This window comes from Salvia miltiorrhiza, chromosome 2 (assembly GCF_028751815.1).
Source record: "Salvia miltiorrhiza cultivar Shanhuang (shh) chromosome 2, IMPLAD_Smil_shh, whole genome shotgun sequence".
Classification (NCBI taxonomy): domain Eukaryota; kingdom Viridiplantae; phylum Streptophyta; class Magnoliopsida; order Lamiales; family Lamiaceae; genus Salvia; species Salvia miltiorrhiza.
The window spans coordinates 54,656,708-54,681,762 of NC_080388.1; the positions used below are offsets into that span (position 1 = coordinate 54,656,708).

A 25,055-nucleotide genomic window follows, 5' to 3' on the forward strand; every position below is an offset into this window, starting at 1 on the left:
AGATGAAAGAGGAATGATGTTAGTCGATGCAAAAATATCAAGAAAAATACAAGCAAAAATTTGCTCGGTATCATATGTTGATCCAACGTGCAGCCAAGAAGGAAGCCAAGCATGCTTTAAATGCCTAAATGTGAGGCATTTATATAATACAGTGTGTGACACAAAATCAGTTCCAAATAGATGTATTTGTAACTATCGCTGTTGAGTTTACCTCATTTCATAATAACCATCAACTTATATGTTAATTTAAATTTTGAATAATTAAAGTTGCAGAATTTCTCAGCCTTCACGTGTTAATGTAATATTTCTTTATTTAATACTGTTAATTTATATATAAAAAGATATTAGATATTATCATCCACTTTTTTTGAGATGAGATTTTGAAATAGGAAATACGTACGTCATTTCTAACAATAACACGAGGGCAAAATCTATAAAAGAAATACACTAATGAATATATAGGAAATATATACGAGGGAGAATAGTATCCTATATTATACATTGAGGATTCGTTTGGTATGCATGATAAGAGTGTGATAGATATCTATAACATCTTAATATGTTGTTTGTTTCAAAAATTAAAGTTCTTTAAAAATTCATGACTCATTGTCTATTATCAATATTTTTTTGATTGTGCACCACACCTCAGATGTATGTGATATACGTAATACAAAAAATTTAAACTTTTTTATAATCTTACCAGACATCACAGTCTAAAATACCACACATTATCCCATACCACGTGTGGCTAACGACCCATGCTGTATCTTATATAATTGTAAATTTATCATGAGAAATAAGTAAAAGTATAAATTTTTTATGTTACACTACTATTGTTTTTTTTTTAAATCTCAAGTTCTCTAAGAAGGAAAACAAGAGAAATATATTACACCACTATTCATGATTATCATGAATTGGAGTTGCTTGAATGTTTTTCCATACTACTAAAAAAAATTATTCATCATATAAAATATATGAAAAAGTTAAAAAATGCTCATGATACCTCTTTCACCTTTTCTGCTTGAAGTTTTTAATACAGTTTTTAATACAGTTCTTGTTTGGTCAATGTTAATGTGCTGGTGGATTTCACTTATATTTTAGTGAGGCTTTACACTATCTATATTGTCATATCTAGTTTCAAAGTTACATAATATTAAAATTGGATTATATGATATTGGGTGAACTTCATACGTACTCAAATAAATAAAATGTAGTACAACTTTTCTATCATATTTCATAGTAATATTTTTTCCGTGAGCGAAAGAATTTTTTAGAAGAGAGCTGAATGAATCTTAGGAAAAAGGTTGTTGAGTATTAAAAATGAAGAAAAAATTGTTGAGTGTATTAAGGATGATGAAAAAGTATTTTAATTAGTATTGAGAGTGATGAAAATGTGAAAAACAAAGGTAATGAGATATTCCCTCCGTCCACAAAAAATAGTAATTATTTTTATTTCTTGTCATTTTGGGATGTTCACAAAAATTAGTCAATTTTCATTTTTTGAAAATTTTACATTACATGGTGGACCATTTTCTTCACTCATAATACAATTACTTATCATTAGTTACACTACTTTTTAAGTGAGACCCTTTCTCCACTCACAATATATTACTCCCTCCGTCCCATTACAAATGTCTCAATACTTTTGGACACGAAAATTAAGAAATGTGTAATTAATAGATAAAGTGAGTTGGTGTAAATTATTTAAATATTATGTATAAAGAGAGAATATTTTGCCAAAAAAAGAATGTGACATGGGACATCCCATTATGGAAAGATAGATATTTATAATGGAACGGATAGAGTAACCATTTTTATTAAAACTCGTACCATATCTTTTTAGAACTATTTTTTGTTGACGGAGGGAGTATTTATAAGTGGTATGGTATAGTCTAAAAATAGGTAAGAAATTTTTTTATGAACGTCCCAAAAAAAAAAGTAGAAAGTTCTTTCATGGACGGATGAAGTATAAGTTTTTAGCCATTTTAAGTAATAAGACAAATATATCATTTATGGCCCCACCACTATCAATTTATTATTTTAACTTATTCAATAAAATTTTATAATCTTTTCAAACTTACGGTTTTATTGTGGTAACCGTGCGTGAGTCCCTAAAATAATCAATAAGAATCTTCCATCATTATGACATTATTCTTTTTTGTATTTTCTCTATCTCACCCTCTCCCTCTCTCAATACACGGCTGAATCTTCACCAAAATAAATCATCTAAAAATCCTAATATCGTGCATGCCTCTATCTTAAAAAAACGTGCATCTTGAATTCACATTTCACTATTGAATTCTTGAATTCATATTTCACTCTTGAAGAAAAAATAAAAACCGTGCATCTCAAAATAAAATCGTGTATCTCATATAAAAATCGTGCATCACATTTCTATTCTTAAATTATTGTTCTCAAATTCATAATGAGTGAAAGTATAACTGAATCCGGTTTGTGGCAGCAACCACATCACCATAATACTTCAAAGAAGAAGAAACAATATATGGCGCCGCCTCCGGTGAGAAACACTAATTTTAAAGATGATATTTAATTTTAGAAGTTGATTTTAATGTTGTATAATTGATTTCGTATGTGTAGTGAATCATGAATTAAAATTTAGGGTTCGGAATTGAATTTTTTGAACTAACCGTGCACGGTTAGTTAATCGGTACATGGTTGCACATAATTGAATTTTTAGATGTACAATTATGTTTTTATGGTGATGTTTATATGCACACATAAACAATGAAATTGGTATTTTTGTACAATTATGTTTGTTGTTGATGTATGCTTGATTTGAGTGTGCACAGTTAATTATTGATTGCACGGTTTGATCGTTTTTCTTTGATATTTGATGATTCTAATAATTTATTTTTCATTGCAACCTCCTCTGTGTACTAGATAAAATATATTGAAAGAAGTGACAATGTGCTTCGAGCGATACGAGTGTTTGGAATAATTTAGATATGGTCATTTTGATCGGCTCAAGAGGGAGAAGAGCGTCAACGCAACACTATACCATCTTTTGGCACGAAAGTTGTATGATGAGAGATTTTATGCAAGTGATAAGTGGTTCTACATTTGTGGATACAATTTACGATTGGACATGATTGAATTCTATTTGATAACAAAATTACACTTCAAACCATTTCCACAATTTTTTATCATTCAAAAATTGAATGATTATTTAATTATCCTTCCAATCCCATCATTTTATTTATAAGAAAATAAGAAATACCGAATCAAACTTGCTTATAAGAAAATAAAAAGATTGGGTTGAAGAAATACCGTGAAGAAGGTGACGGACGGCAGCGCAGCGATGTAGTAATAACCATAATTGCTAAACTTCGTTTGAATAAAGGGCAAATAACGTCAAAATGCCTGAAGTTTGGCGAGATTCTCGTTTTTCCCCTGACCTAAAAATCTCGCCTTAAAATCCATGACCGTTGCTCCGATTCTCGTTTTCCCCTTAGTGATGTTTTCTGGCTATTAATTAGATGACGTGTCACCAACGTGGTACACTTATGCTGAGTAGATTAATTAGAAGCTAAACAACGTCGTCTTGCGTCTGAATTAAATAACCTAATAGCGTCAAAATACCTAAAGTTTGGCGCGATTCTCGTTTTTCCCTCCACCTTAAAATCTCGCGTGAAGGAACTACAGAGCAACGGTACCAACATATTCTCCGACGCCGAACTAGATGTCCGTTGGGTTGGAAACGAGAACGAATTCACCGGAAACACTGCAACAATTTAGAGCAGTGATCAACACTATCTTATACGCCTTCCATACTGTATAAAAACCCTAGTATAAAGAGAGAGGGAGAGGGAGACTAATGATGGGTCCATTGTCCTCAACACGCCGCTCTCTCTTTCCAGTCATCTCTCAGCCGCCGGACTAGACTAATGATGGCAAAAAATTATTTAAGTCCGGCGGCTGAGAGATGACTAGAAAGAGAGAGCGACGTGTTGAGGACAATGGACCCATAAGTTTTTGCCCTTGAATAATTTTTTTTTTAATACAGTTTGAATAAATATCTTCTATCTAAGATTAATTTTTCAAAGATTTTTCAAATTCTTTCTATTTTTCCATCTGTTAAAAACCAGACACGCGTTAACAAAATAAACTTTAGATTAATTTAGTCCAAAAGAAAATGGGCCCAGGGAGTTAAAAATAACCTAGTAGCCCAAGAAACTTTGAACAAATATGAGGGCAAACATTAATCTATTATTGTATATTATATTTATACGGACACAAAATATTGAATAGGAAAATAATGAGGGCGAACACTATAAAAATAAAAGTTGGTCTGTGGCGCACCGCCTAATTGCAACTCCGAACCCTTTCATCTTAAGCAGCTCAAGACAATCATAATCCTGAGCTCGAGGCGGCAATCACCGATCGCTCTCTGATTGAAGTGATCACTCTTGGTATTCATATTGAATCGAGTCGAGTGAAGGGGAAGAAAATGTTCAAGAAGGCAGTGGATGCCAAATCGCAGCAGCGCCTCTCGGGGGCTGACCGCAAGAAACTCAAACGCACTGTTAGAGACCGATTTCCGGCTGTCTCCGATGCGGATATCGATCTTTTGCTTCCGCCCAAGGTCTTTGCTTTCCCACTTTTCATTCCCTTTTCTTGTAATTGCTGTTTTCTTTTAAGTGCATTTGCCCTTCTTTGCCACAGTTTTCGTGGGCTGCAACTTCTTATCTTCTGTATTTAACTTTTTGCTGTATGATTATGTCTGACGTAGAGTGCTTCTCTGGATAAGTCTGGGGAATACCAAATGCCAAACGATTTCTTAGAGCTCACTTCCGCTGTTGATAATAGTTTTACACCATATATACGTATGAAAGTTCATATATTTGAGCCGTATATTAGAGTCTCTCGTTCAATGAAGAGGGTCTTTTTATTTTTTATCTGCATTTTAATTAGTTGGGAGTATTCTCTATGCTGAAGATCATATTGAGAAAGTTCAGTAGAAGGAGAATCCCATTAGTCAAGGAACAGCCTTTTTAGTTTCTTTCTTCTGATATCCTTGTTTACGACTGCCTAGTGTTTTACTTGATCAATTATTTTCTTAGGTAGAGATTGCAGTGGCAAAGTATCCCAACCGAGTTCTTGTATATGGCCTAGAAGGTGACTGTCCCTTGTTTTTTGATGCTGATGGACGTGGCTCAGAAATATTCCCTACAGGTAATGGGAAGTTAGTGCCATATATGGATTGTGTTGTATAAGCTTGTGGGTGGGTGCGTGTTGGCTCCAATGCCTAACTGCAGTTAGAGTGTTTTAGTCTCCATTTGCCTATATACGTTCAACTTTTGTACTTATTGTGAATTATTTCAGAACATGTGTTCTAACTTGTAGGTGCAACTCTTGTGAACTAGTGTTACTTATTTTACCCATTTATTTGGTGGTAGTTTATGCTTTGTGGAAGGTTCCAGATCTGTTGCCTGCTTTCATGCTCAAAGGGGGTGAGGTTTCCAGATATGTGCTTGGCGGGGCGGACTTGATGTTTCCTGGCATATATATTCCCCCTGAAGGTCTTCCATCATTTTCTGCTGGTGAGCCATGGGCTGTCAAAGTTCCTGGCAATCCAGCTCCTATAGCTGTAAGTAATATAACAACTTCATTTGGCCTGATTAAAGTGCTTAATATTTCTTATCTAATAATATGTCAAGGAATTTCTATACCCAGGTAGGCAGTACCACCATGAATAGCACAGAGGCATTAAAGGCTGGCTTGCGTGGGAAGGCATTAAAAATATGGCATTACTACCGTGACACGCTTTGGTAATAGCACCTGGGAATTGCATTTGATCAGTACAAGTTTCCTTTAAAAATAAATATATCGAGTGGGTTGCCTTTGCCTCTATAACAGTTCCTCTTGTTCTTTGTTTGCATTTGGTGCTTTTCTCCAGGGAGTCGGCTGAAAATTGTTGTATTCCAAATGCTGGATTTTTGGAAGATGTTGTGTTTGAAGACCCTGCTTTATATTCTGCTGGCCAGGCTTCTGATTCATTTGAAGATAATTCCTCAGTTGGCCAGATGACTGCTATGGCCAATGAGAGTACAGGAGATGCTAGTCTGGCTGATGGAGCTGCTCCTATTTTTGATTCTGCTCCCAATACCGATCACACTGTGGTCAATGAAGTTGGTGAAGAAATAAACAGTGCCATGGTTGATTTACAAGTAGCGGAAAATGCATCAGGCAGTGATTCTAATGTGGATGACCAGCATCCGTTGTCCGTTGAGGATGTAGATTCACTATTGGACAAGTGCCTTTTGCAAGCCCTACATACAACCATCAAGGATAAAGATCTTCCCATGCTAGGAAGTATATTATGGTAAGGGAGACACACCCGTTGGTAGCTGTTTATAGCTGGAAGTTTTATTTCATTGCCTAAATGCATTGGTTAAACATTTCATTTAATATGTTACCTGGAGATGTTGAATAATTTTTTATCAGCTCAATTTGGTGGTTATTATGTCATTATATTTCCTCGAATGAGATTATTCAGGTTATTGGCTTGCACATTTTTAGTTACTGTTCATTGATGATACTTGAATATATAAGTTTTGGTATATATTGAAATCAAAATTGAACATGACTGGTTGGGTTGGTCACTTGTCTTGATTACAAACATTAAGTAGAATGCCAACACATTCTTTTCCGTTTGCAGTTTCCAAATAATGCTCTAACAATTATTCAGTTGAAGTGAGTGTTATGATAAGTAGGTTGAAAGAAATATGTTGCTCTAATGAATATATGTATCTTTTAGTCTGTTGAGTAAATTGCTTGTTACATCAAAAAGGATTATTAAATGATCAAACACTGATGTGGGACTGTGCTACACATATAGGTCCCTGTCGTGAAGCAAAGCTAAGTCAGAAGCCTATTTAATTTTCTATTTTTCTTATCTTATGTCCTTTGTGCTATCTTCTAAGTATGTCTGTTGCCTGTTTTTCATGCTCAATGTATGATATTTCATAACTGATCTGCTTATTTGTGCTGTTACAGGTCTAGTCATGTGCTACCTTGCAGACCTTCAGGTGTTACTTTGGACATCAAGAAGTCTTCTTACAAGAAGTTGTCCAAGTGGCTGCAGTCAAAATCTACTGGTGGATTGGTCCGATTCCATTTACTAAATTTACAGTTCCTTTTTGTTTACTATATACTACAGATCTTTTTTGCTGTGCACATTCTTGAATAACTTGATATTTTTGTATCTACTGCGAAGGCACTTTAATGAACTCTTTGTTTAACCTATTTGCCTTTCCAACTTTACTCTGTTAGTCTGTTGTGTTATCATTTCCTTGTATGTGGATTTGATTGCTTAAGACTGTATTTTATGTATTTTGCGTGCCAGATTTCAGTGAAAGAAGATAAACATAAAAAAGAGGTAACACTTGTCTCAGTTAACCGCAAGCACTTGGAATACACATCTTTCAAGCCAGAGAAGAAGAAAGTTGAAAAGAATGAACAATCTGCAAAAAGCACCACTGGCGAAGGACAGTCAGAGAAATCACTTGATGTTGTCGAGCTTTATAAGCCAAGCACGCATGTCAACCCTATATTTGCTGCTGTTGGAGCTGAAACTGGGAAACTGTACACTGCTTCAGAAGCTTCTGAAATTGTCTTTGGATACATAGAGAAGGAAAATCTGGTGAAACAAGCAAACAAGGCTATTGTAGTTTTAGATGCAACTTTGTGTGATGCTTTGTTTAAGGGTGCTATCAAAAAGGGTACAACATATCCAACTGAAATTCATAAAAAAGATGTGGGACAGACCTTTGTCAGCCGAATGCAAGCTCATATTGGAGTAAAAAGAGGTAATGATACTGTTGTGCGGAAAGGTGCACTGAAGCCGATCCAGATAATTACAGAACGAAGACAAGGGAACAAAAAGGTTACGAAACTGTCTGGTCTAGAATCCTTTTTGATAGATGCGGAGGCATTGGCTTCAGAGCTTCAGAAGAAGTTTGCTTGTAGTACAACAGTTTCAGAACTCCCTGGTATGGCTTAATACTAGCGTGTCATATTTATTCTCTTATTTTAAATGTCTCTTTCTTCTCTCTGCGTCTGAGAGTATGTGTCTGTGTGTTTTGGGCCTTTAGCATGTGCTGATGAACCGTGGTGCTTGTATGTGTATTTCATTATTTTGGGAGAGTGAAAAAAAGAACTTAACTCCCTTTTTTTTTTTTTTTTTTTTTTAAATATATCTCACACCTCTTGTTTGTTTAGCAGGAGTCTTGGCAAAATTAAGGTTGAGAGATTTTTCTAATCGCTTTGCTTAAAAAAGTGGTGCTTTCAATTTGAAATGATATTAGCATGAGAACTTTGTGTTACTGTTGCAACTTTTTGTCATGACATAGCTAATGCAATGCAAAGTCCTAGATGTTCCTTAAGTCATACACCAAGTCTCCAAGACATTGCTGTTAATTTGATGATGCCACAGTAACTAATATAAAATAAAAATATTATAATTCTATTACTTGTAAAGGGGCTTTCTACTCTTGTTCATTGAGATCTAATCAATTTCTTTATACAAAAAGGTAAAAAGGGGCTCGAAGTTTTGGTCCAAGGTGGTGTCATTGATGATCTTGGGAGACATCTTGTTGAACAGTATGGCGTCCAAAAAAGATACATCGAGGTTCTTGACAAGACCAGAAGATAAGTACTAAGGTTAGTTTATGCCTTTTATGGTTGAGTAATTGAGGTTAAGCTCAGCATGTTGCTCTTTAACTATCTTGTCTCACAATTCCCAATCTCCTCCACCCAAAAGATATATATTTAGATAATATCTTTTAGGGGTGGTGGGCTAAAATAAGAACATCTCTTAAAATAAATAAATAGGAACCATTTTCAGCCCTTAGATCATCAAGATCTACGGTTGATTCATCACTTTGTTGGATGAATGCGTGGTCCTAAGTTCGAATCTCATAGGTAGCCAAAATTTTAATTTTTGAAATTCGACATGTACACAGTGAATTCATACATGTTCTACATAGAATTCATACATTTTACTTGGTTCGTATTTTTAATTTTTAATTTTTAATTTTAAGAGCTAACACATAAATACATGAACAAGAGAGAATCAGGTCGTGAATAGTTAAATATAACATGCATACGAGATTCGACCATCTCTTGTTAATGTATTTTATGTGTTTATTCATGGTTCTTAGTTCTCCCGAAAAGATGTGGTTCTCACTTGAACCTAACCCTATATATATATATATTTAACAAAGTATTTGAAAACAATTGCTCTTGCCAAAACCATTATGCATAATACTTTTGCGCTTTACATGTTTGATTTCTCTCAAGCTGAGATGTTTGCTAATATTGTTTAATCTTCAGGTGTAGTGGCGTATCCTCTGAGGCTCTAAGAAGCACTGGTGACGTGATGGCATTTCTTGTATCAAATGGCTTCCTTGTTATTGCAATAAGCATTTGTGGTCAGGATCTTATTGTCTTGAATTTCAGGATGCATATACAAAACAGTTTTGTGTACAGTCACTAAAATTATTGTTCTAAAGTCCAGTTTTATTTAGTGGACAATCGTAATGGTGTTGTATCTTTGAACCCCAGATCTTTTTACGAAAACGTTGTGACCATAAAATTCTAAATCAGATGTTATTTCTTCATTGTCTCTCTCCGCTAATATACATTTGGAAGAGGTAGCGGCCAGTTAGGTGGTGAAGGTCTGCTTTTATGCTTATATATGTGCGCTGTCTTCCAATTTTTCTTTAATTATCGGTCTTTCTTCTGTTTGTGCAAGTGTTTCAACTAGGTTTAGGTAAAGAAGCACTCTTATCCAGGAGAGGATTTGCAGGTATCAAGGCGAACTAACTAACTCGAAGTCTAAGCAAGTATGGCGTTGAGTAGAAGGTGAAATTTCTCTGCTGGTATTTTTATATCCTCCAGTCGACTTTAACTACTAGAGTGAGATAAGCTCATAGGCATATTGCTTTCTGAAGATGCTTATTCGTTCATTCCACAATGGTAGGTAGTGTTGATGAAATGCCTTTACCGAAAAATAAGGTAAAAAGTGTGCGTCTGGAACTTGCTTTTAGTCAGGCTGCTGGGTTTGAATATGATATCAACGTAGCTCTCTAGAAGTGGAAAAGTGAGAATAGTATGTTACACCATGTTTGGATATTCGACCAAATATCCACCAATTCTTTGATGCTCATCTTTTTTAGCTAGCTTTTGGCATAGACACAGCAGCAACTGTTTGGGAATCCTAGTAGAAAAATGTTGTTAGATACTGGTATCTGATGCTGCTGCCTTAAACTGCAGGAATATGTTGCTCTAACTAACCTTTTCCGGCGTCGGCGGATCGAGGGAGAATAGCTTGAACACCCTCCATATCTTGTGTTCTGCTGCGAACAAATGGCATATGCTTTTCATAATTTCAGCACCATTGATTCCTTACACACTATTTATTGAAGAAAGAATCTTGGTGTAGTGTTGTTGAAATACCACATCAACCGTTGGTCATGCATTTGTGCTCTAAATGAGTGCTCCTATCACCTAACCCAACATATGCTGGAATAATACCACACACAAGTTCCTCTCAAAAATAAAAAAAATACCACACACAAGTTTACCCTACCGAATCTTGATTTTCTTATGTGATTATTAGGGGTAAAAAAAAAGAACATGTTTTGCAATTAACAAGGAAAATATGGCCATTTTCAGATTTGAAGTATATATTCTTGTAAAATCACTGATTTGGCAATAAGTGGGATAATGCTTTATCCGTTCTTTTTCGAATAAGTTTTCTTTGCGTTAGTATATATATACTCTTAACACAATTGAATAGAAAACTAAAGCGATGGACACGAATGGTCTGATAATTTATTTTAAGAATCGGATATGAAAATTGATTAAAATAGTTTAGTGTTAATCTGGTTCTAATCAGCATTTCAAAAAACACGCATTTTGACGTTTCAAGTTGATAATAAAAATAGAAACTAGATAGTACATAGAGATTATTAGTAAATCCCATGCATCTATGAATAATCAATATAGAGAATCAATCCTTCCAAAATTATTCAAGTGTGGCCAATATTCTATTTGAATAAAATCAGTATTTTTGGCCATGATATATAAGGATGGCTGTGCTTCTTCCTCTTTTGAAACTCAAAACACAAGTAGCATTGGCAGTAAGTAGAGCAAGAGATGGTGAACATGGGAGAAAACGAGTGGCTAAACGGGTATTTGGAGGCGATATTGGACGTTGGAAGTGCAAGGAATGGGAAAAGAGATGCAGAGAACCAAGGAAGAAGCAAAAAGAACAGCTTCAACAAGTGTATAAGAAGAGAACTTGATGAGGAGATGTTGAAGTTTGAGAAGATAGAAATCGAGAAGCATAAGCTGTTCACTCCTACTAGGTACTTTGTTGAAGAAGTCATCAATGGCTTCGATGAGGCTGATCTCCACAGAACATGGGCTAAGGTATGTACATCAGTTTCTCTCACACTGCACATAGTGAAGGCTAGCATTGTAGATTATAATTTGTGAGATTGGTTATGGATGGACAGATGATAGCTACTAGGAATTCTCGCCACCGCAACAACAGGCTTGAGAATATGTGCTGGCGTATCTGGCATCTTGCCCGCAGAAAGAAGCAGGTGAGCCCTTTTCTCCATTGTTTCTACATAAGATGAGCTAGTTATGGATTTATAGTTAGTTGTTCAGCAAGATGATTTGGCAGAAAAGATTGAGACTGAGAACTTACTCTCTACTTGCAGATAGCATGGGATGCAGCGCAAAAACTAGTGCAACGGAGATTTGATAGAGAGAAAGGGCGTAATGATGCTGCACAGGATCTCTCTGATCTGTCTGAAGGTGATAGGGACAAAGGAGAGTCTAATCAAACTGGCTCAGTCACAAACATGTCAAGAATAAGTTCAGATACACAGCTTTGGTCAGATGACAAATCTCGACAGCTATATATTGTTCTCATAAGGTAAGTAAACTATCTTCCTTTATCCACATTAGCAGCTGTAAATCTGTATATGAACTAGAAAGATAGGTGTCTATAACATTAACATATGATGGAATTAGTTTTTCATATAATGTGTAGTGTTTACCATGCAGTCTTCATGGGCTGGTTCGCGGAGAAAATATGGAGCTTGGACGAGACTCTGATACTGGTGGCCAGGTAGTTCTGATGTTCCTTTTTTGTGCAGCTGATAACTGGTCTAGTCTCTAGAGTGATTTAGATGTGATGTCACTCACTTCTTTCTCCTGTTTCCGATTCTTGATCAGGTTAAATATGTTGTGGAATTAGCTCGAGCTTTGGCCAACATGGAAGGGATACACAGAGTGGATCTTCTCACAAGACAGATTACTTCGCCCGAGGTTGACTCCACCTATAGTGAACCCATTGAGATGCTTTCATGCCCCTCTGATGGATTTGGTGGCTGTGGCGCCTACGTTGTCCGAATCCCTTGTGGGCCGTCTGATAAGTATGTACACGGTTCAATTCCCACATATTTTCCCTCTCAAGCTATAACTTTGCTTCTGAATCTCTCGATGGAACAGATATATACCAAAAGAGTCTCTGTGGCCTTACATAGGGGAGTTTGTTGATGGAGCTCTTGCCCACATTGTCAACATGGCAAGAGCTTTAGGAGAGCAAGTCAATTCTGGAAAACCGGCATGGCCTTATGTTATCCACGGCCACTATGCAGATGCAGGGGAAGTTGCAGCGCGCTTGTCTGCTGTCCTAAATGTGCCAATGGTGTTGACGGGGCACTCCCTAGGCAGGAACAAATTGGAGAAGCTACTCAAACAAGGCAGGCTCTCTAGGGAGGACATTAACACCACCTACAAAATAATAAGGAGAATCGAAGCCGAGGAGTTGGGGCTGGATTCGGCTGAGATGGTAGTAACAAGCACCAAGCAAGAGATTGAAGAGCAGTGGGGCTTGTATGATGGATTTGATATACAGCTGGAGAGGAAGCTAAGGATAAGGAGACGGAGAGGAGTGAGCTGCCTCGGAAGATACATGCCAAGGATGGTGGTATCAACTTACATTTCTCAATGCTATAATTTCATATATACGTAAATGACTAATATGGCACAACAGAGAAATACAGATGTGAATCTGCTATAATTGCATCAAACTTGTTATATTATAGGTTATACAACCAGGTATGGACTTCAGCAGTGTGGCGGAGCAACTATCATTAGACAGTGAAGGAGATCTCAAATCAATGATTGGCTCTGACAGGAAACGTCCAATGCCTCCGATATGGTCCGAGGTTCGGTTATATTAATCATAAAAAATGCACAATACACATTGCTTCAGAAGAATGCCAATCAAGGAATGCTGCCATCAAGACCTCAAAATGCATATCGTACCTTTAAGCTTTTGATGACGGCGTTCTTAACTTGTTTCCAATGCAGATTATGCGTTTTTTCACCAATCCTCACAAGCCTATGATACTAGCATTATCCCGTCCAGATCCTAAGAAAAACATAACGACTCTACTCAAGGCATTTGGAGAATGCCAGCCCCTTCGAGAACTGGCAAACTTGGTAACTTTTACATATATCTTAAACTGTTCTAATGTGTAATTGAGTTGCTGTCAGAAGTAGTAGTAATCTAAGATCAACTCCTAATCTTGCAGACACTAATATTAGGTAACAGAGACAACATTGAAGAAATGTCCAACAGCAGCTCATCCGTCCTTACAACAGTACTCAAGCTCATTGACAAGTACGACTTGTATGGTCAGGTAGCTTATCCAAAGCATCACAAGCAACCCGAAGTTCCTGAAATCTATCGCCTGGCAGCCAAAACCAAGGTGAGTAATCTAATGATGGATAAATTCAGTTGTTCTGATGCTAGTGATCAGTAACATTGATTGATCTGATGGATCTGTACTGAAGGGTGTTTTCATCAATCCAGCTCTAGTCGAACCATTTGGTCTCACTCTCATAGAGGTCAGTATACAGCAAGTTTCTTTACAATTTGTAACAAGCTAAGCTAACTAATTTAATAATATGTTGAAAACTCATGCTTTTCTTCAGGCTGCTGCTTATGGACTGCCCATTGTTGCCACAAAAAATGGTGGGCCTGTCGACATATTAAAGGTAATCATTTTTGGTTATTCTTAACTGTTACTGATAGGAACTCAAGAAAGAATACCATGTTCCTGCATGAGCTAACCAAAAAGCTTGGTTTCTGACCGACCAGGCACTCAATAACGGTCTGCTTGTCGATCCACATGATGAGAAAGCCATCTCAGATGCTCTTCTAAAGCTCGTTGCTGACAAAAACCTCTGGCAAGACTGTCGGAGGAATGGCCTGAAAAATATCCACAAGTTCTCATGGCTGGAGCACTGTCGTAACTACCTCTCACACGTTGAGCATTGCAGAAATCACCACCCAACTAATCATCTTTCTGTGATGCCGATTCATGAGGAACCACTGAGTGAATCACTCCGTGGTGTTGAGGACCTATCTCTGAAGTTCTCTATTGATGTGGATGTAAAGGCCAATGGGGAGTCTGATGCAGCAGCTAGCAGCCAACAGAAAATCATTGATATTATTCTACAGCAAAAGGCAACTTCTGTTGGAAAATCAGTAAATATTTACTGTCCAGGGAGAAGGCAACGGTTGTGTGTGATAGCCGTTGACAGTTATAACAGTAATGGAAGCCCTGCTGAGGAATTGGCATTGATTATCAAGAATGTTATTCAGGTCTCGGGATCAAAGTGCACGGGGATAGGCTTTGTGCTACTGACAGGTATGAGTTTGCAGGAGACTAAGGAAATGCTGGGGAGTGAGGTAAAGCTAGAAGATTTTGATGCATTGGTTTGTAGCAGTGGAAGTGAAATGTGTTATCCTTGGAGGGATCTGGTTTTAGACCAAGACTACGAATCCCACATTGAGTACCGTTGGCCAGGTGAGAATGTGAAAGCAATAGTGACGAGGCTTGCCAGTGTAGAGAACGATGATGTGCAGCTGAGTCGATGTGGCTCACGATGCTTCTCATATAGCATCAGACCTGGAGCAAAGGTGCATTTTACGAACGTTGTCTGATATAAATATATAAGAGGGAAATTTTTGAATCACATACATGCAAATATATTGTCACAGGTTCAGAAAATAGATGATCTAAGACAGAGGCTACGTATGAGAGGCCTAAGGTGCAACACGGTCTATACTCATGCTGCATTGAGATTAAATGTTATACCATTGTTTGCATCAAGAGCTCAAGCACTAAGGTGTGTCTTTCAATTTACAAATAATTTATTTGAGGAGTTCATTGTGTTTTTTCCAGAGTCACCACCTACATGGAGTTGTACTGTCTAACCTTAAGGTATATACACAGATATTTATCTGTGAGATGGAGTGTGGAGATGGAAAAAGTGATTCTATTCATGGGGGAAAGAGGGGACACAGACTATGAAGATTTACGCGGAGGTGTTCACAAAACCGTTATCCTCAGAGATTCTGTTGTTTATGATGGTGAGATTAATGTGCATAGTGAGGACGACGTGTCCATCTCTCAGGATAACAAAAGAGTAGCTCTGGCAGAGGGCTTTGAAGTTCATGACATTTCCAAAGCCTTGGATCTTTTTCAGAATCCGATTTGATTTGTGATAGCAGCACGAGTGACTGCATTTGGCACAGTGAGTCAGACCATATTTTCGACAATCATGTAAAACAGAAGACAGCAAATGAAGGTAGATAATGTAAGTAGCTTGTTGCTTGAATCAAGACTAGATAGAAGGAGCAGATAATGATATTTTATATTTCTCCTTTTCTGTTTGTCCGCACCAACCGTGTAGCATATTTGATAATCTGTACATGCTAAGAAGAATATGTCAAAAGCTACATCTTTAAACTTTCCTGTTACATTCCTTCTTCCTTTGCCCCCTCACAAACTCATTAATCCAGCGTAACATTGTATTCCTCACCACAGGAGCACCTCACATTGTTTGAGATTTCCTGAAGAAAGGGAAAAATTGTTGGTTCGATGAAATAATCACTCTTCTATTAAATAAAAACCATATTTCAGAGGGTTGAGCTTTCTTTGATCACTGCCAAGTTTTGAAGTCATGTAATTCAGAAGCGACAATGCCAAGAGCAAAACGGCTAGCTCACATACATTTACTGAAAACGTAAAGATAGAGTGGCAAGCTTACTTTCAATCTCATAATCTGAAGCTGAAGGGATTCCATATACTCAGCTTCTCCAGCTTTGTCGGATAAGAGTGCCTGAACCTCCTCCTCCAAGGTTTTCTCGCTCATCTCCCTAAGTTCTGGCTGGAATCACTCAGCATCATCATCAGATATTAAGAACATATAAAAAGGAAAATATCAGTTTGTTTCTTTGTTTGTTCATTGAGTGCGCTGCCGATAAACCAATGTAACTCAGATAACCTCATTAGCCAAAGAACATTATATTCCAGAACAGTAGGTACACAATCATTAGAAGATAGATAAGGAATAGAAGTATACACACTATCGGAAGTCACCTTAAAGTTTGTCATCTTAGCCTTCACTAGCTCAACAGACTGCCTCAGCTGTAACCGGAGTAGTCATGCAAACACGTCAAAATTTTGTTTAAGTTACTAGAATAATTTTAGTAGCATCAATTGAGCTAAACCGAGAGTTCATTTCGGCTACAAATCTTTGTCAAAATACGAAGCCTAACATTTAAAGATCACCATTTTATCGTGGAAAAGTAATTCCAATTGGAGGAAGTATATGTATCAATTACTCACTCATATGCATACCAAGGATATAGTTATCTGTCTTCTGAAGTATGATTATCCAAGTTGGAAAAGAAAAAAATGAGTATCCAATAACAAGATGCTTATGCAAACCTTAGTATTCTCCAAAACAAGATCTGATTTTAGTTGCTTTATTTCATCGAACTTGGCCTGAGCAGCTTGAAAATCCATCATAATGCTTTCGTCAACACCATCTGGGAACTCTGGATATCATCAAGGATTTGTTATATCGATTAGATCAATTACCCCTAGCAGATGATATAACTTTGTCCTTTACATCCCATTGATTGACCTGAAATTATAGGAAGTCTAACTAAAATTGGAAAGAAAGGAAATGTGTATTTCATACCTTTTATTCCGTTGCTATTTTCATTTACCTGCAAGATTAATTAGTAAGGATTGACAAAACATCCTCAAAGGAAGAAAACATGACAAGGAAACAATAGTTGAAATTCCTTCAAGTTCATAATTTTTCCATGTAGTCAACGCACAGATTTTTTTTTTTTTTTTTTCTAATCTTTTTTGTCTTTCGAAGTTAATTTTCATCCTTAAAACCTGAAGCTACACTAGAATGATCAGAGAAGGGGAAGCATTAAAAGGACAACACAAATGTTATTTAACATTGAACAAGCCAATGAATACCAAAGTGATACCATAGGACTTAGCAAGAATACAAGACATGAACTTTTTTTTTGTTGAAACAAGACAGGAACTTAAATATAGTATTGTCACAATGCATGTGGCCTAGTATGGTTTGACATAACAAGCTTAAAATAGAAGTGGGTTTTTAATTACATGTAGAGCATGAGAGTGTCAGACATAATAAAGTTCGCCACTTATCAACTGTGTTGATGATATGTCTGGTGGTTGTCAATCACACATTTAGAGAGGATGGAATGCAGCAATGTCTGCCTTCCACACTTTCCAACAGTTTATGGTCATTCAAAATCTTCTACATGCTAAACATTAGTGTTATGAATACTAGATATAGATCTAGCGCACGATGTTCCATGGATCTTTGTATTGCTGCCCCAAAAAAAGCACGTAGTCATCATACCTAAAAATATCTTGTGATGGAGAAAGTCTAAGAAATTACCAAGTGATCTCCGGTTTTTGAGCTAAAATTCTGAGTTTTGACCCACTTCTGCACAAGTAAATACATGTCGAATATTACTAACAGATGTTGCATGGACAATCTGGAGGGTTACAGAAGATATCAGACCTGTTGTTCATTTAGCTGTCCACTGATATCCTCAGTAACCTTCTTATAATGTGCACTGTATAGGAGAAAACATGTCATGTGATATCTTATAGCTTTTCTGCATGTGGTCCACTTGTTACCTTCGTTCCACAAGTTTTGCTGACAGGCTCAGTCTTTCCTGTTGCATTAGCTCCAAAGTCTGCACATCGAGAGGAATCAAGACTAGAATGACTTCACATATTGTTCTGAAAATATGAAGATCGACCCCCACCCCCATCCCACATCCAGCAGGGGCCTCCAGCCTGAAATGCATACCATGTCTGATCTACCTTGCTATTTCTATCTACCACATGACCTTATATAACCAAAAAGATTAACCATGCAAGAAAAGATAGTAGTTCTTTGGGATTCCGGATGTTAGCATCCAAGGAAAAAATACCATCGAAGAGATTTGACTCATCTTAGATCTCTTGTATAGGACAACAGTGGCGTTAATTATTAGCAAAGCTTCCTATGCATAAAGATATTCACAACCATTATTTACAACCCACAGTGAAGCTGCTTCACTGATGCTGAGGTGATGCTCAGATCTCTAAATAACTAGAGTTAGGAACACAATCATAAACTCGGGAAGAGGACCCAAAATGGCATAGGCAGGGACACATGAAAGCAGAAAAATGGGTTTCACAATCAGATGCATGTTCCTAGAAATCGCAGTAACACAAAACATTCTTTTAACTGTGAGCAATAGAATAGGAAGGGGAACAGGTTGATCCAAACTATTCAAATAGCGCAAGCATGATATTCAGATTCCATCACCAGCTTCAGTGTAACCTTATGTTTGAAATGAATAGGTTTGGTAACTTAATGAAAAGGTGTTAAGGAAATCCAGAAAGGCAGACTTCTTAAAACAAGAAAAAAAAGAATATAAAATTCACAGGTTATTCCTTCAGATAAGAATAATATATAGGTCTGCATCCATCAGCCGATATGTACCTTACTTAGGGTGTAAGAATCAGCTTCATAAGAAGCAATTTTCCTCTGTTTTTGCAGAATCTGCAAGCAGATCTCCCCCGTGGCTTTAGCTATCCGATCAGCTTCCTCCTTGACTTGCTTACTATCATTCCTCACTGCATTTTATTGAGAATTGTTCACAAAAGAAGAAGAACTCCGAAACCAAACCACTAGAACACTAACTCTCTTTTAAAATGTCGATATGTGAGCCTAAGCTTTAAAAGGAGCAGGCATCCAAAGAAGATAAGGGAAACGGCTATGAAAAATGAATTGTTCGAGATGCTACATTGAAAAAAACCAATTATTCGCTTTCAGCACAACAGAACAACATAGGGAAGAACTTTTTTCCTACATACAACCTGAATCAAGATCCTTTTGGAGAGTCTCAATAGTAGTTTTCTGCATATGCTCTTCCACGGACATTTTAGCTGCGTGATCCGCCACATCTGCAATTCAGTGGATTTTACTTTCAATCTCACATTTCAAAAGCTCTCCAGCCATTTAACATTAACCAACAAAATTTCAAGTAAAACTAAAGGTTATTTAACGAGAGCTACACGATCAATTCCAAAATTATCGGCAGAGAGAGAGAGAGAGAACCGTTGATCTGAGAGCGCAGGGTCTTCATGTACTGAAACAATTCCTCCATTGAAACTGCTGATCTACCCATGGAAATACTTTTAAGTTTCACAGCGCATGATTGCAAACGAAAATTAACTCGCATTCCACAATAAAAATGATCGATATTTACAGACCTACCTTCAGTATTTGAGAGAGAGAAGAGAGAATTTTGAAATACGCGGGGTTGTTGATTGTTTTATAGCCGTGGGAAGCGGGTTTGGAGGGAAATGAGGTAAAGTTCCGGTGCAGGTGGGGTGTAGGGAGAATAGAGTGAGGTGTCAGTGTCACGGTTAAATTTGGAAGAAATTAACCATTTACCACGTGGCTGCTATTACCATTTACCACTAGCCAAACAAACTGTTGTTGATTAAATGAACCTTTAGCTGTGGGATTTTGGGAAGGCTAGAAAACTAGTAGACGATCTTCTTGAAGGAGGAGAAATGGCAGCGCTGATCTCGCGATGGGATCGGCAACAGCGGCAGCTCCGCGTCCAAAGACGCAGCATTTTTGGTCTCTTTTCATCGAGGAAGAAACTCTTTAGGTTCCTACTAATTTCCCTCGCCATTATTGCAATTCTTCCCCCTCTCTACTTCCATTTCAGCCTCCGCCGCTTCCGCCAGGTCCCTTTTCTTTTTCTATATTTACCAATTTTTTTTGTTGTATCGTTAATTTAATTGATCAAATCTCTATCAGGATTCCGTACTTGTAAGGTGGTGTTTCCGATGTGATTGAACCTCTTCTTACTATGCAGTTTCATTTGTTGTGGCTTGATCATTCATTTGGAACGTTAGTGAAGAAGTGACTGATCCCAACTGCTTGTTGGCATACATTTCTGAATTATGAAACATATTTGAGTGCCTACTATATCATCGTCTTATTGGTTGCCATGTATTCGCAGATGCAATTACGAAAGTGCAGTTGGATGTCGAGTCCACCTTTAGTGTGTGCTCATGGGGGTGACTCAACCAAGGCTTTTCCCAATACCGTAGGCATCTCACCTCTATTCACTTGGCTTGTTTCTTTTTGCTCTTATTCAGTCCAGAACGCACACTACATCTTGTAGGGCGAGTTCTTTCTGATGAATTTAAGGACACTTTAACTTTTTTATTTAAATTTAAGGTAGAAAGGTCTATCTGATGATACATAAGATATTAATTGGACTATAACGCAAGAAAATATGATCTTTTGTTGATCAGAGTGATTGTATTTGCTGGGATCGAAAATATAGCAATGATATTGTTTGTTCATGCCTGCCCCTTTCTCATCTTCTTACTGCACTTCTTTATATGATCCTTCTACTCTTATTGTCAAAAACAAACAAAGAAAACCAAGGGAGATAGAGGTGAAGTTCTGAAATTGTTCTAGAATTGTATGCATTGCAATAATAAATTGCTTCCTTTTATTTGGCAGATGGATGCTTATCGCATTGCTTTAAGTTCTCAAGCAGATTGCATTGAGATTGATGTGTCTCGTTCTTCAGATGGATTATTGTTAGCTCTTCATGATAGGTAAACTAACTGTGTAACTCAAACATTCATTGGTTTGTCTTCTAGGAGTATGTATTTATTCTATAATCTTTCGCATTTTAAGATGATTACTTAAAATCACAAAAAACAATGACTCCCCTTGTATTTCAATTAGCTACAGACTTCTCCAAAGGTGCTACTAAGTTGAAAGTAGTAGTACTTGCAAGACTATTAATTACTACTATTGAAAATTGTAATATTCAGCATAACAACCCCCCCACAAGGGGCTCGGATCTAGTTAAAACAGTGCACAGTAACATAATGACAAGACTCTATGATGAATGCGTTCTTCTGAGTAGAGATTAAAGGAAGTGAGATTTGTATCTGAATACCTAATCTTACTCTACAGTGGTGCACATAGTTAAGAAATCATCATGAATTCCTAAGTTATTCTAAGGAAAATTACAGGACATTTAACAATCTTTGAGTTCGCTATGTGGTGTCAAAGTAATAAGCACTGCCAACCAGAAACCAATTATCTGACAACCTAAAGATGAAAGAAGCTCCGCACACCGCTTCAAGTTGTGTTTTCTTTTGAAGATGTGCTGGAATGTTGATTCTCACATATTACAGGCAGGGATCTGCAGCGACTCTCTGGAAACAAATCTTCTAAAGTTGGTTATTTGAGCATGAAAGAGGTGGGCTGCCCTCTAGAATGTCAAATACTTGAGAGTTATCGATCAAAATCTGGGATCTTGATATAATGAATTTCTGTAGATTGCAGATCTGGGTTTCAAACATCACCAGTCCCTGGAGTTCAGTGATGTAAATATTCCAACCATTGAAGATGCATTAAGGGTAAGATGGAGAATTCTGTCGCTTTCTCTATTTTAAAAAATCAACTAAAATCTGTTTGAGATGGTCTGAAGCTGAATTTCCTTCATGATTCTTCGAAGAATCTCCACCAGTCAAATAGCACTAGCTCGTAGATAGTCTATGATTGTTCTAAGCTTGGTTTTATTGTGGATCAGTTAGTTTCAGGTTCAGTTAAGCAGGTGATTCTCGATGCTAAAGTTGGACCTCCACTATACGAGAAAGGACTAGCGAAGGATATCCTTTCTGTTGTAAGTATTCCTAGTTGGGGCCATGACCTGTATTTGTTTGTGTTGTATTGTGCAAGTTTTGGTTTTGAAGTGTCACGTTCTATGGTTTGGTTCACATTTGCTTCCTTTTTACAGCAGTTTACTTCCTTTGTACCAGCACGTATTTAGTGGGATATACGTAAAAGCTCATTTATTTGATTGTGGTGAAATAGAGTTGCAGTCCAATAAAGAAATATAAAATAGAAAATGCAACTTACATTTGGAATTAGCTTATTTAGGATCAGAATATTCCTCCTTTCAGACTCACAAAAGTTCAAGTTCTTTGAAACTGTGATCTACTTAGATCTGTTCTCCAAATGAAGAATATAGACATTATAGAATTTATCTTGACGGAAGTTTCAGAGTGAAAATAAGTGAAAATTTGTTCGTTTGATTGTGGTAAGCTAACTTATAACGAAAAAAGAAGCTGCGTGTGTGTTATCTTTCAACATTGCTTATATTGGTCGTTACCTGTATTTTTCCATGCTTTTCGACTACCAAAAAATGCTAAGTAGATCCAACTGTTCTTCCTGTTCTGCATTCTCCAGTGAGAATGCGAATCATTGTATCTTCTTAAATGATTAATACTTTTACAGGTAGAAAAAACCAACTGCAAGAACTGCCTTGTCTGGGCAAAAAGTGACAGCCTAGCAAGGGAACTGATTAGATTATCCAACGATACAATGGTAAAAGAAGGTTAAACTGTTGTGCCATTTACATTTTTCTTGGATTGAAGTTATGGGAAATGAGTATGAATGGAGTTAAGAGCTAGTTTTGGCAACTTGAATATAGAGAAGGGTCGAGAGAAAGCACTTGGGATGTGTGTGTGTGAGTGAGGTGAGGGGGGTGGTATGCGTTATATATTCTCGTGATTGATCTTAAGATGTGAAATGTGGAGCAAAACATAAGCTTCACCAAAAAATAAACTAGTTGTGTTGGTGTCGTGCAAAAATGGTTGAAAGATTTGGATTGAACTATTCTGATTGATCTGTGTTTATGAAGGTGGGGTACATCGTAATGATGGATCCATCAAGTGGAGCTAGGATGAGGGTGTTGAGGATGAGAGGCGCCGGCGTGGTTGGTGTTTACCACCCATTAATCGATGAGAAACTTGTGAAGATACTCCATGGGTAAGAATGTGAAGTGAATGTTGTGAGTAAATATAGTTTGCATAAATGTGATGAGTAGCATTTGCAGGAGGAATAAGAAGGTTTTCGCGTGGACCGTTGATGAAGAGGAGTGGATGCAGAAGATGTTGTTGGAGCGTGTAGATGCAGTGGTAACGAGTAATCCTTCTCTGCTACAGCGAGTTATGCAAGATCGCAGGAAGCAATGCTTCGAGGAGGGCTTTTCTTTCTCTTCTTAGAGGCTGCTCCAATTCGATCAACATTCTCATCTCATCAATGGAATTTTATTTTAGTTGATTAGCATTAATTACCCAACTCTCTCTCATACAAGTATATATTAGTAACACTAATTGAAAGCAGCTCCACGGATTTGGTTTTTGTGAGAAAGAAAATACTCCCTCCATCCCATTTTGATACTCCTCTATTCTTTTTTCGGATGTTTCAAAATATAGTTAACTTTCTAAATTGAAATTACATTAATTTTGTTTATTAAAACTTATTTAATGTGTATAAAGATAATATGTAGAATAGTAAATAAAGATAAAATAGAATAATTATATATCACTTATATTTTTCAAATAATATTATTTAATATACATAAAAAAAGGTGGGAGTGTTAAAAGTGGGGCAAAGGGAGTATTATTTATTTGAGGAATAAGTTCAATCCTCTTTTCCGCTTGGGAAAATTACTAGATAAGGCTATCTTGATTTTTCTCGACAAGTGAAATAAAAGTTTATGTAAATGAGTACTCATCACTATTACTTAGAGCATCCGCAATGGGCTTACTTGATAGCCTACTTGATAGTGGGGTACCACATTGAGTAAGTAGTGCCGCATTGGAGTTACTTGATAGCCTACTTGATAACATTAGTTTTGATTTTTATATTTTTCATTTAAATTTAATTGCTCAAATTTAAATAACATATTTTTCTAATAGTTAAATACGCCATTAAAATAAAACATCATTAAAAATTACATAGAATTTAAAAACACCTAAAACATCATAAAAAATTACATAAAAATTAAAAACACCTAAGACATCATAAAAAACCATCATTAAAATTACATAATTAAAATCTTAGTCTAGACCACGACGCCTGAGCACGTCGGCGACCATGGACGCGTGCAATGCCCTTTGTGCGTCCGTCATGTGCGTCGTATCCGCGTTCAGGAGCTGCATATCGAGCTCCCTCTTCTTGATATCGTTCCTTCGCATGTACTGGGCGGTGAATGCCCTCATCTGTTGGTCGGACCTGTCCAACCTCTCCACTATTTCGGGTGGAGGCTCCAAGCTCATCTGCGACGCCGACGCCTTCCCTTTCCCCTTCGCCGCCTTGTTGCCAATGGGCCGGGAAGAAGAGATCTCCTCGCCCGACGCCGAGGTGGTAAAGCCGCCCTCTTCCGTAGTCTTTGTCCTCTTGGAGGCGTGCACGTCTCCGGCGAGGTACATCGACTTGAACTTGTGATTGTTCCGGAGAACTCTCCACGCATTCCAATAGTTGAATGCGGCCTTTTGTGGGCTTCGACCCTTGAAGAGGATTTGGGCCTTGTCCCGGAGCATATCGTCGGAATGGCCGGAAGGCTAATTGTTGCGCGTCTCCGTCCAAATAGCTTCCCAGAGACGCACATCCGCGCCACTCGGGCCCAGTGGCCTTGAAGTTGCCGGATCTTAAGGTCGACGCCGATGATGGGGTTGACACGTTCGCGGATCCGTCATTCTTCGGTT

General features: G+C 37.3%; 4 protein-coding genes across 11 annotated transcripts; 3 read left to right on the top strand and 1 right to left on the bottom strand.

Moving 5' to 3' along the window:
- The first annotated feature begins 4,238 nt into the window (after window positions 1-4,238).
- Window positions 4,239-9,641, top strand: LOC131010327 (uncharacterized). Its single transcript, XM_057937798.1, has 9 exons — window positions 4,239-4,603; window positions 5,082-5,193; window positions 5,418-5,608; window positions 5,695-5,789; window positions 5,918-6,343; window positions 7,018-7,126; window positions 7,367-8,012; window positions 8,553-8,682; window positions 9,355-9,641. The coding sequence occupies exons 1-8, from the start codon at window positions 4,469-4,471 to the stop codon at window positions 8,672-8,674; spliced, it is 1,836 nt and encodes a 611-aa protein (XP_057793781.1). The 5' UTR covers window positions 4,239-4,468; the 3' UTR covers window positions 8,675-8,682; window positions 9,355-9,641.
- Window positions 9,557-15,790, top strand: LOC131010309 (sucrose-phosphate synthase 4). 2 transcript variants are annotated; one of them, XM_057937766.1, is made up of 16 exons: window positions 9,557-9,698; window positions 9,776-9,885; window positions 10,297-11,457; window positions 11,544-11,633; window positions 11,754-11,971; window positions 12,103-12,166; window positions 12,274-12,473; window positions 12,550-13,030; window positions 13,149-13,271; window positions 13,417-13,548; window positions 13,641-13,817; window positions 13,903-13,956; window positions 14,044-14,106; window positions 14,210-15,034; window positions 15,116-15,243; window positions 15,351-15,790. In XM_057937766.1, the coding sequence occupies exons 3-16, from the start codon at window positions 11,182-11,184 to the stop codon at window positions 15,613-15,615; spliced, it is 3,096 nt and encodes a 1,031-aa protein (XP_057793749.1). In that variant the 5' UTR covers window positions 9,557-9,698; window positions 9,776-9,885; window positions 10,297-11,181; the 3' UTR covers window positions 15,616-15,790. The 2 variants fall into 2 exon arrangements, with proteins under 2 accessions (XP_057793749.1, XP_057793750.1); XM_057937767.1 differs by having other exon boundaries at window positions 9,560-9,698; window positions 9,830-9,885.
- LOC131010363 (uncharacterized) lies at window positions 15,747-19,866 on the bottom strand. 5 transcript variants are annotated; one of them, XM_057937857.1, is made up of 11 exons: window positions 19,573-19,706; window positions 19,332-19,418; window positions 18,955-19,088; window positions 18,099-18,157; window positions 17,980-18,034; window positions 17,854-17,901; window positions 17,107-17,134; window positions 16,851-16,960; window positions 16,500-16,547; window positions 16,168-16,287; window positions 15,747-15,970 (listed from the first exon to the last, which is right to left on the bottom strand). In XM_057937857.1, the coding sequence occupies exons 1-11, from the start codon at window positions 19,694-19,696 to the stop codon at window positions 15,911-15,913; spliced, it is 873 nt and encodes a 290-aa protein (XP_057793840.1). In that variant the 5' UTR covers window positions 19,697-19,706; the 3' UTR covers window positions 15,747-15,910. The 5 variants fall into 5 exon arrangements, 2 of the variants coding, with proteins under 2 accessions (XP_057793840.1, XP_057793841.1); XR_009096534.1 differs by adding an exon at window positions 19,732-19,866 and having other exon boundaries at window positions 15,942-15,970; window positions 16,168-16,547; window positions 19,573-19,634; XR_009096535.1 differs by adding an exon at window positions 19,732-19,858 and having other exon boundaries at window positions 15,942-15,970; window positions 16,168-16,547; window positions 19,573-19,629.
- Window positions 19,867-20,033: 167 nt separating this feature from the next.
- On the top strand, window positions 20,034-23,736 carry LOC131010357 (glycerophosphodiester phosphodiesterase GDPD4). 3 transcript variants are annotated; one of them, XM_057937849.1, is made up of 10 exons: window positions 20,085-20,213; window positions 20,287-20,303; window positions 20,492-20,578; window positions 21,004-21,101; window positions 21,697-21,757; window positions 21,837-21,917; window positions 22,091-22,183; window positions 22,798-22,887; window positions 23,204-23,331; window positions 23,399-23,736. In XM_057937849.1, the coding sequence occupies exons 3-10, from the start codon at window positions 20,492-20,494 to the stop codon at window positions 23,565-23,567; spliced, it is 807 nt and encodes a 268-aa protein (XP_057793832.1). In that variant the 5' UTR covers window positions 20,085-20,213; window positions 20,287-20,303; the 3' UTR covers window positions 23,568-23,736. The 3 variants fall into 3 exon arrangements, with proteins under 3 accessions (XP_057793830.1, XP_057793831.1, XP_057793832.1); XM_057937847.1 differs by lacking the exon at window positions 20,287-20,303 and having other exon boundaries at window positions 20,034-20,213; XM_057937848.1 differs by lacking the exons at window positions 20,287-20,303; window positions 22,798-22,887 and having other exon boundaries at window positions 20,034-20,213.
- The last annotated feature ends 1,319 nt before the right edge of the window (window positions 23,737-25,055 follow it).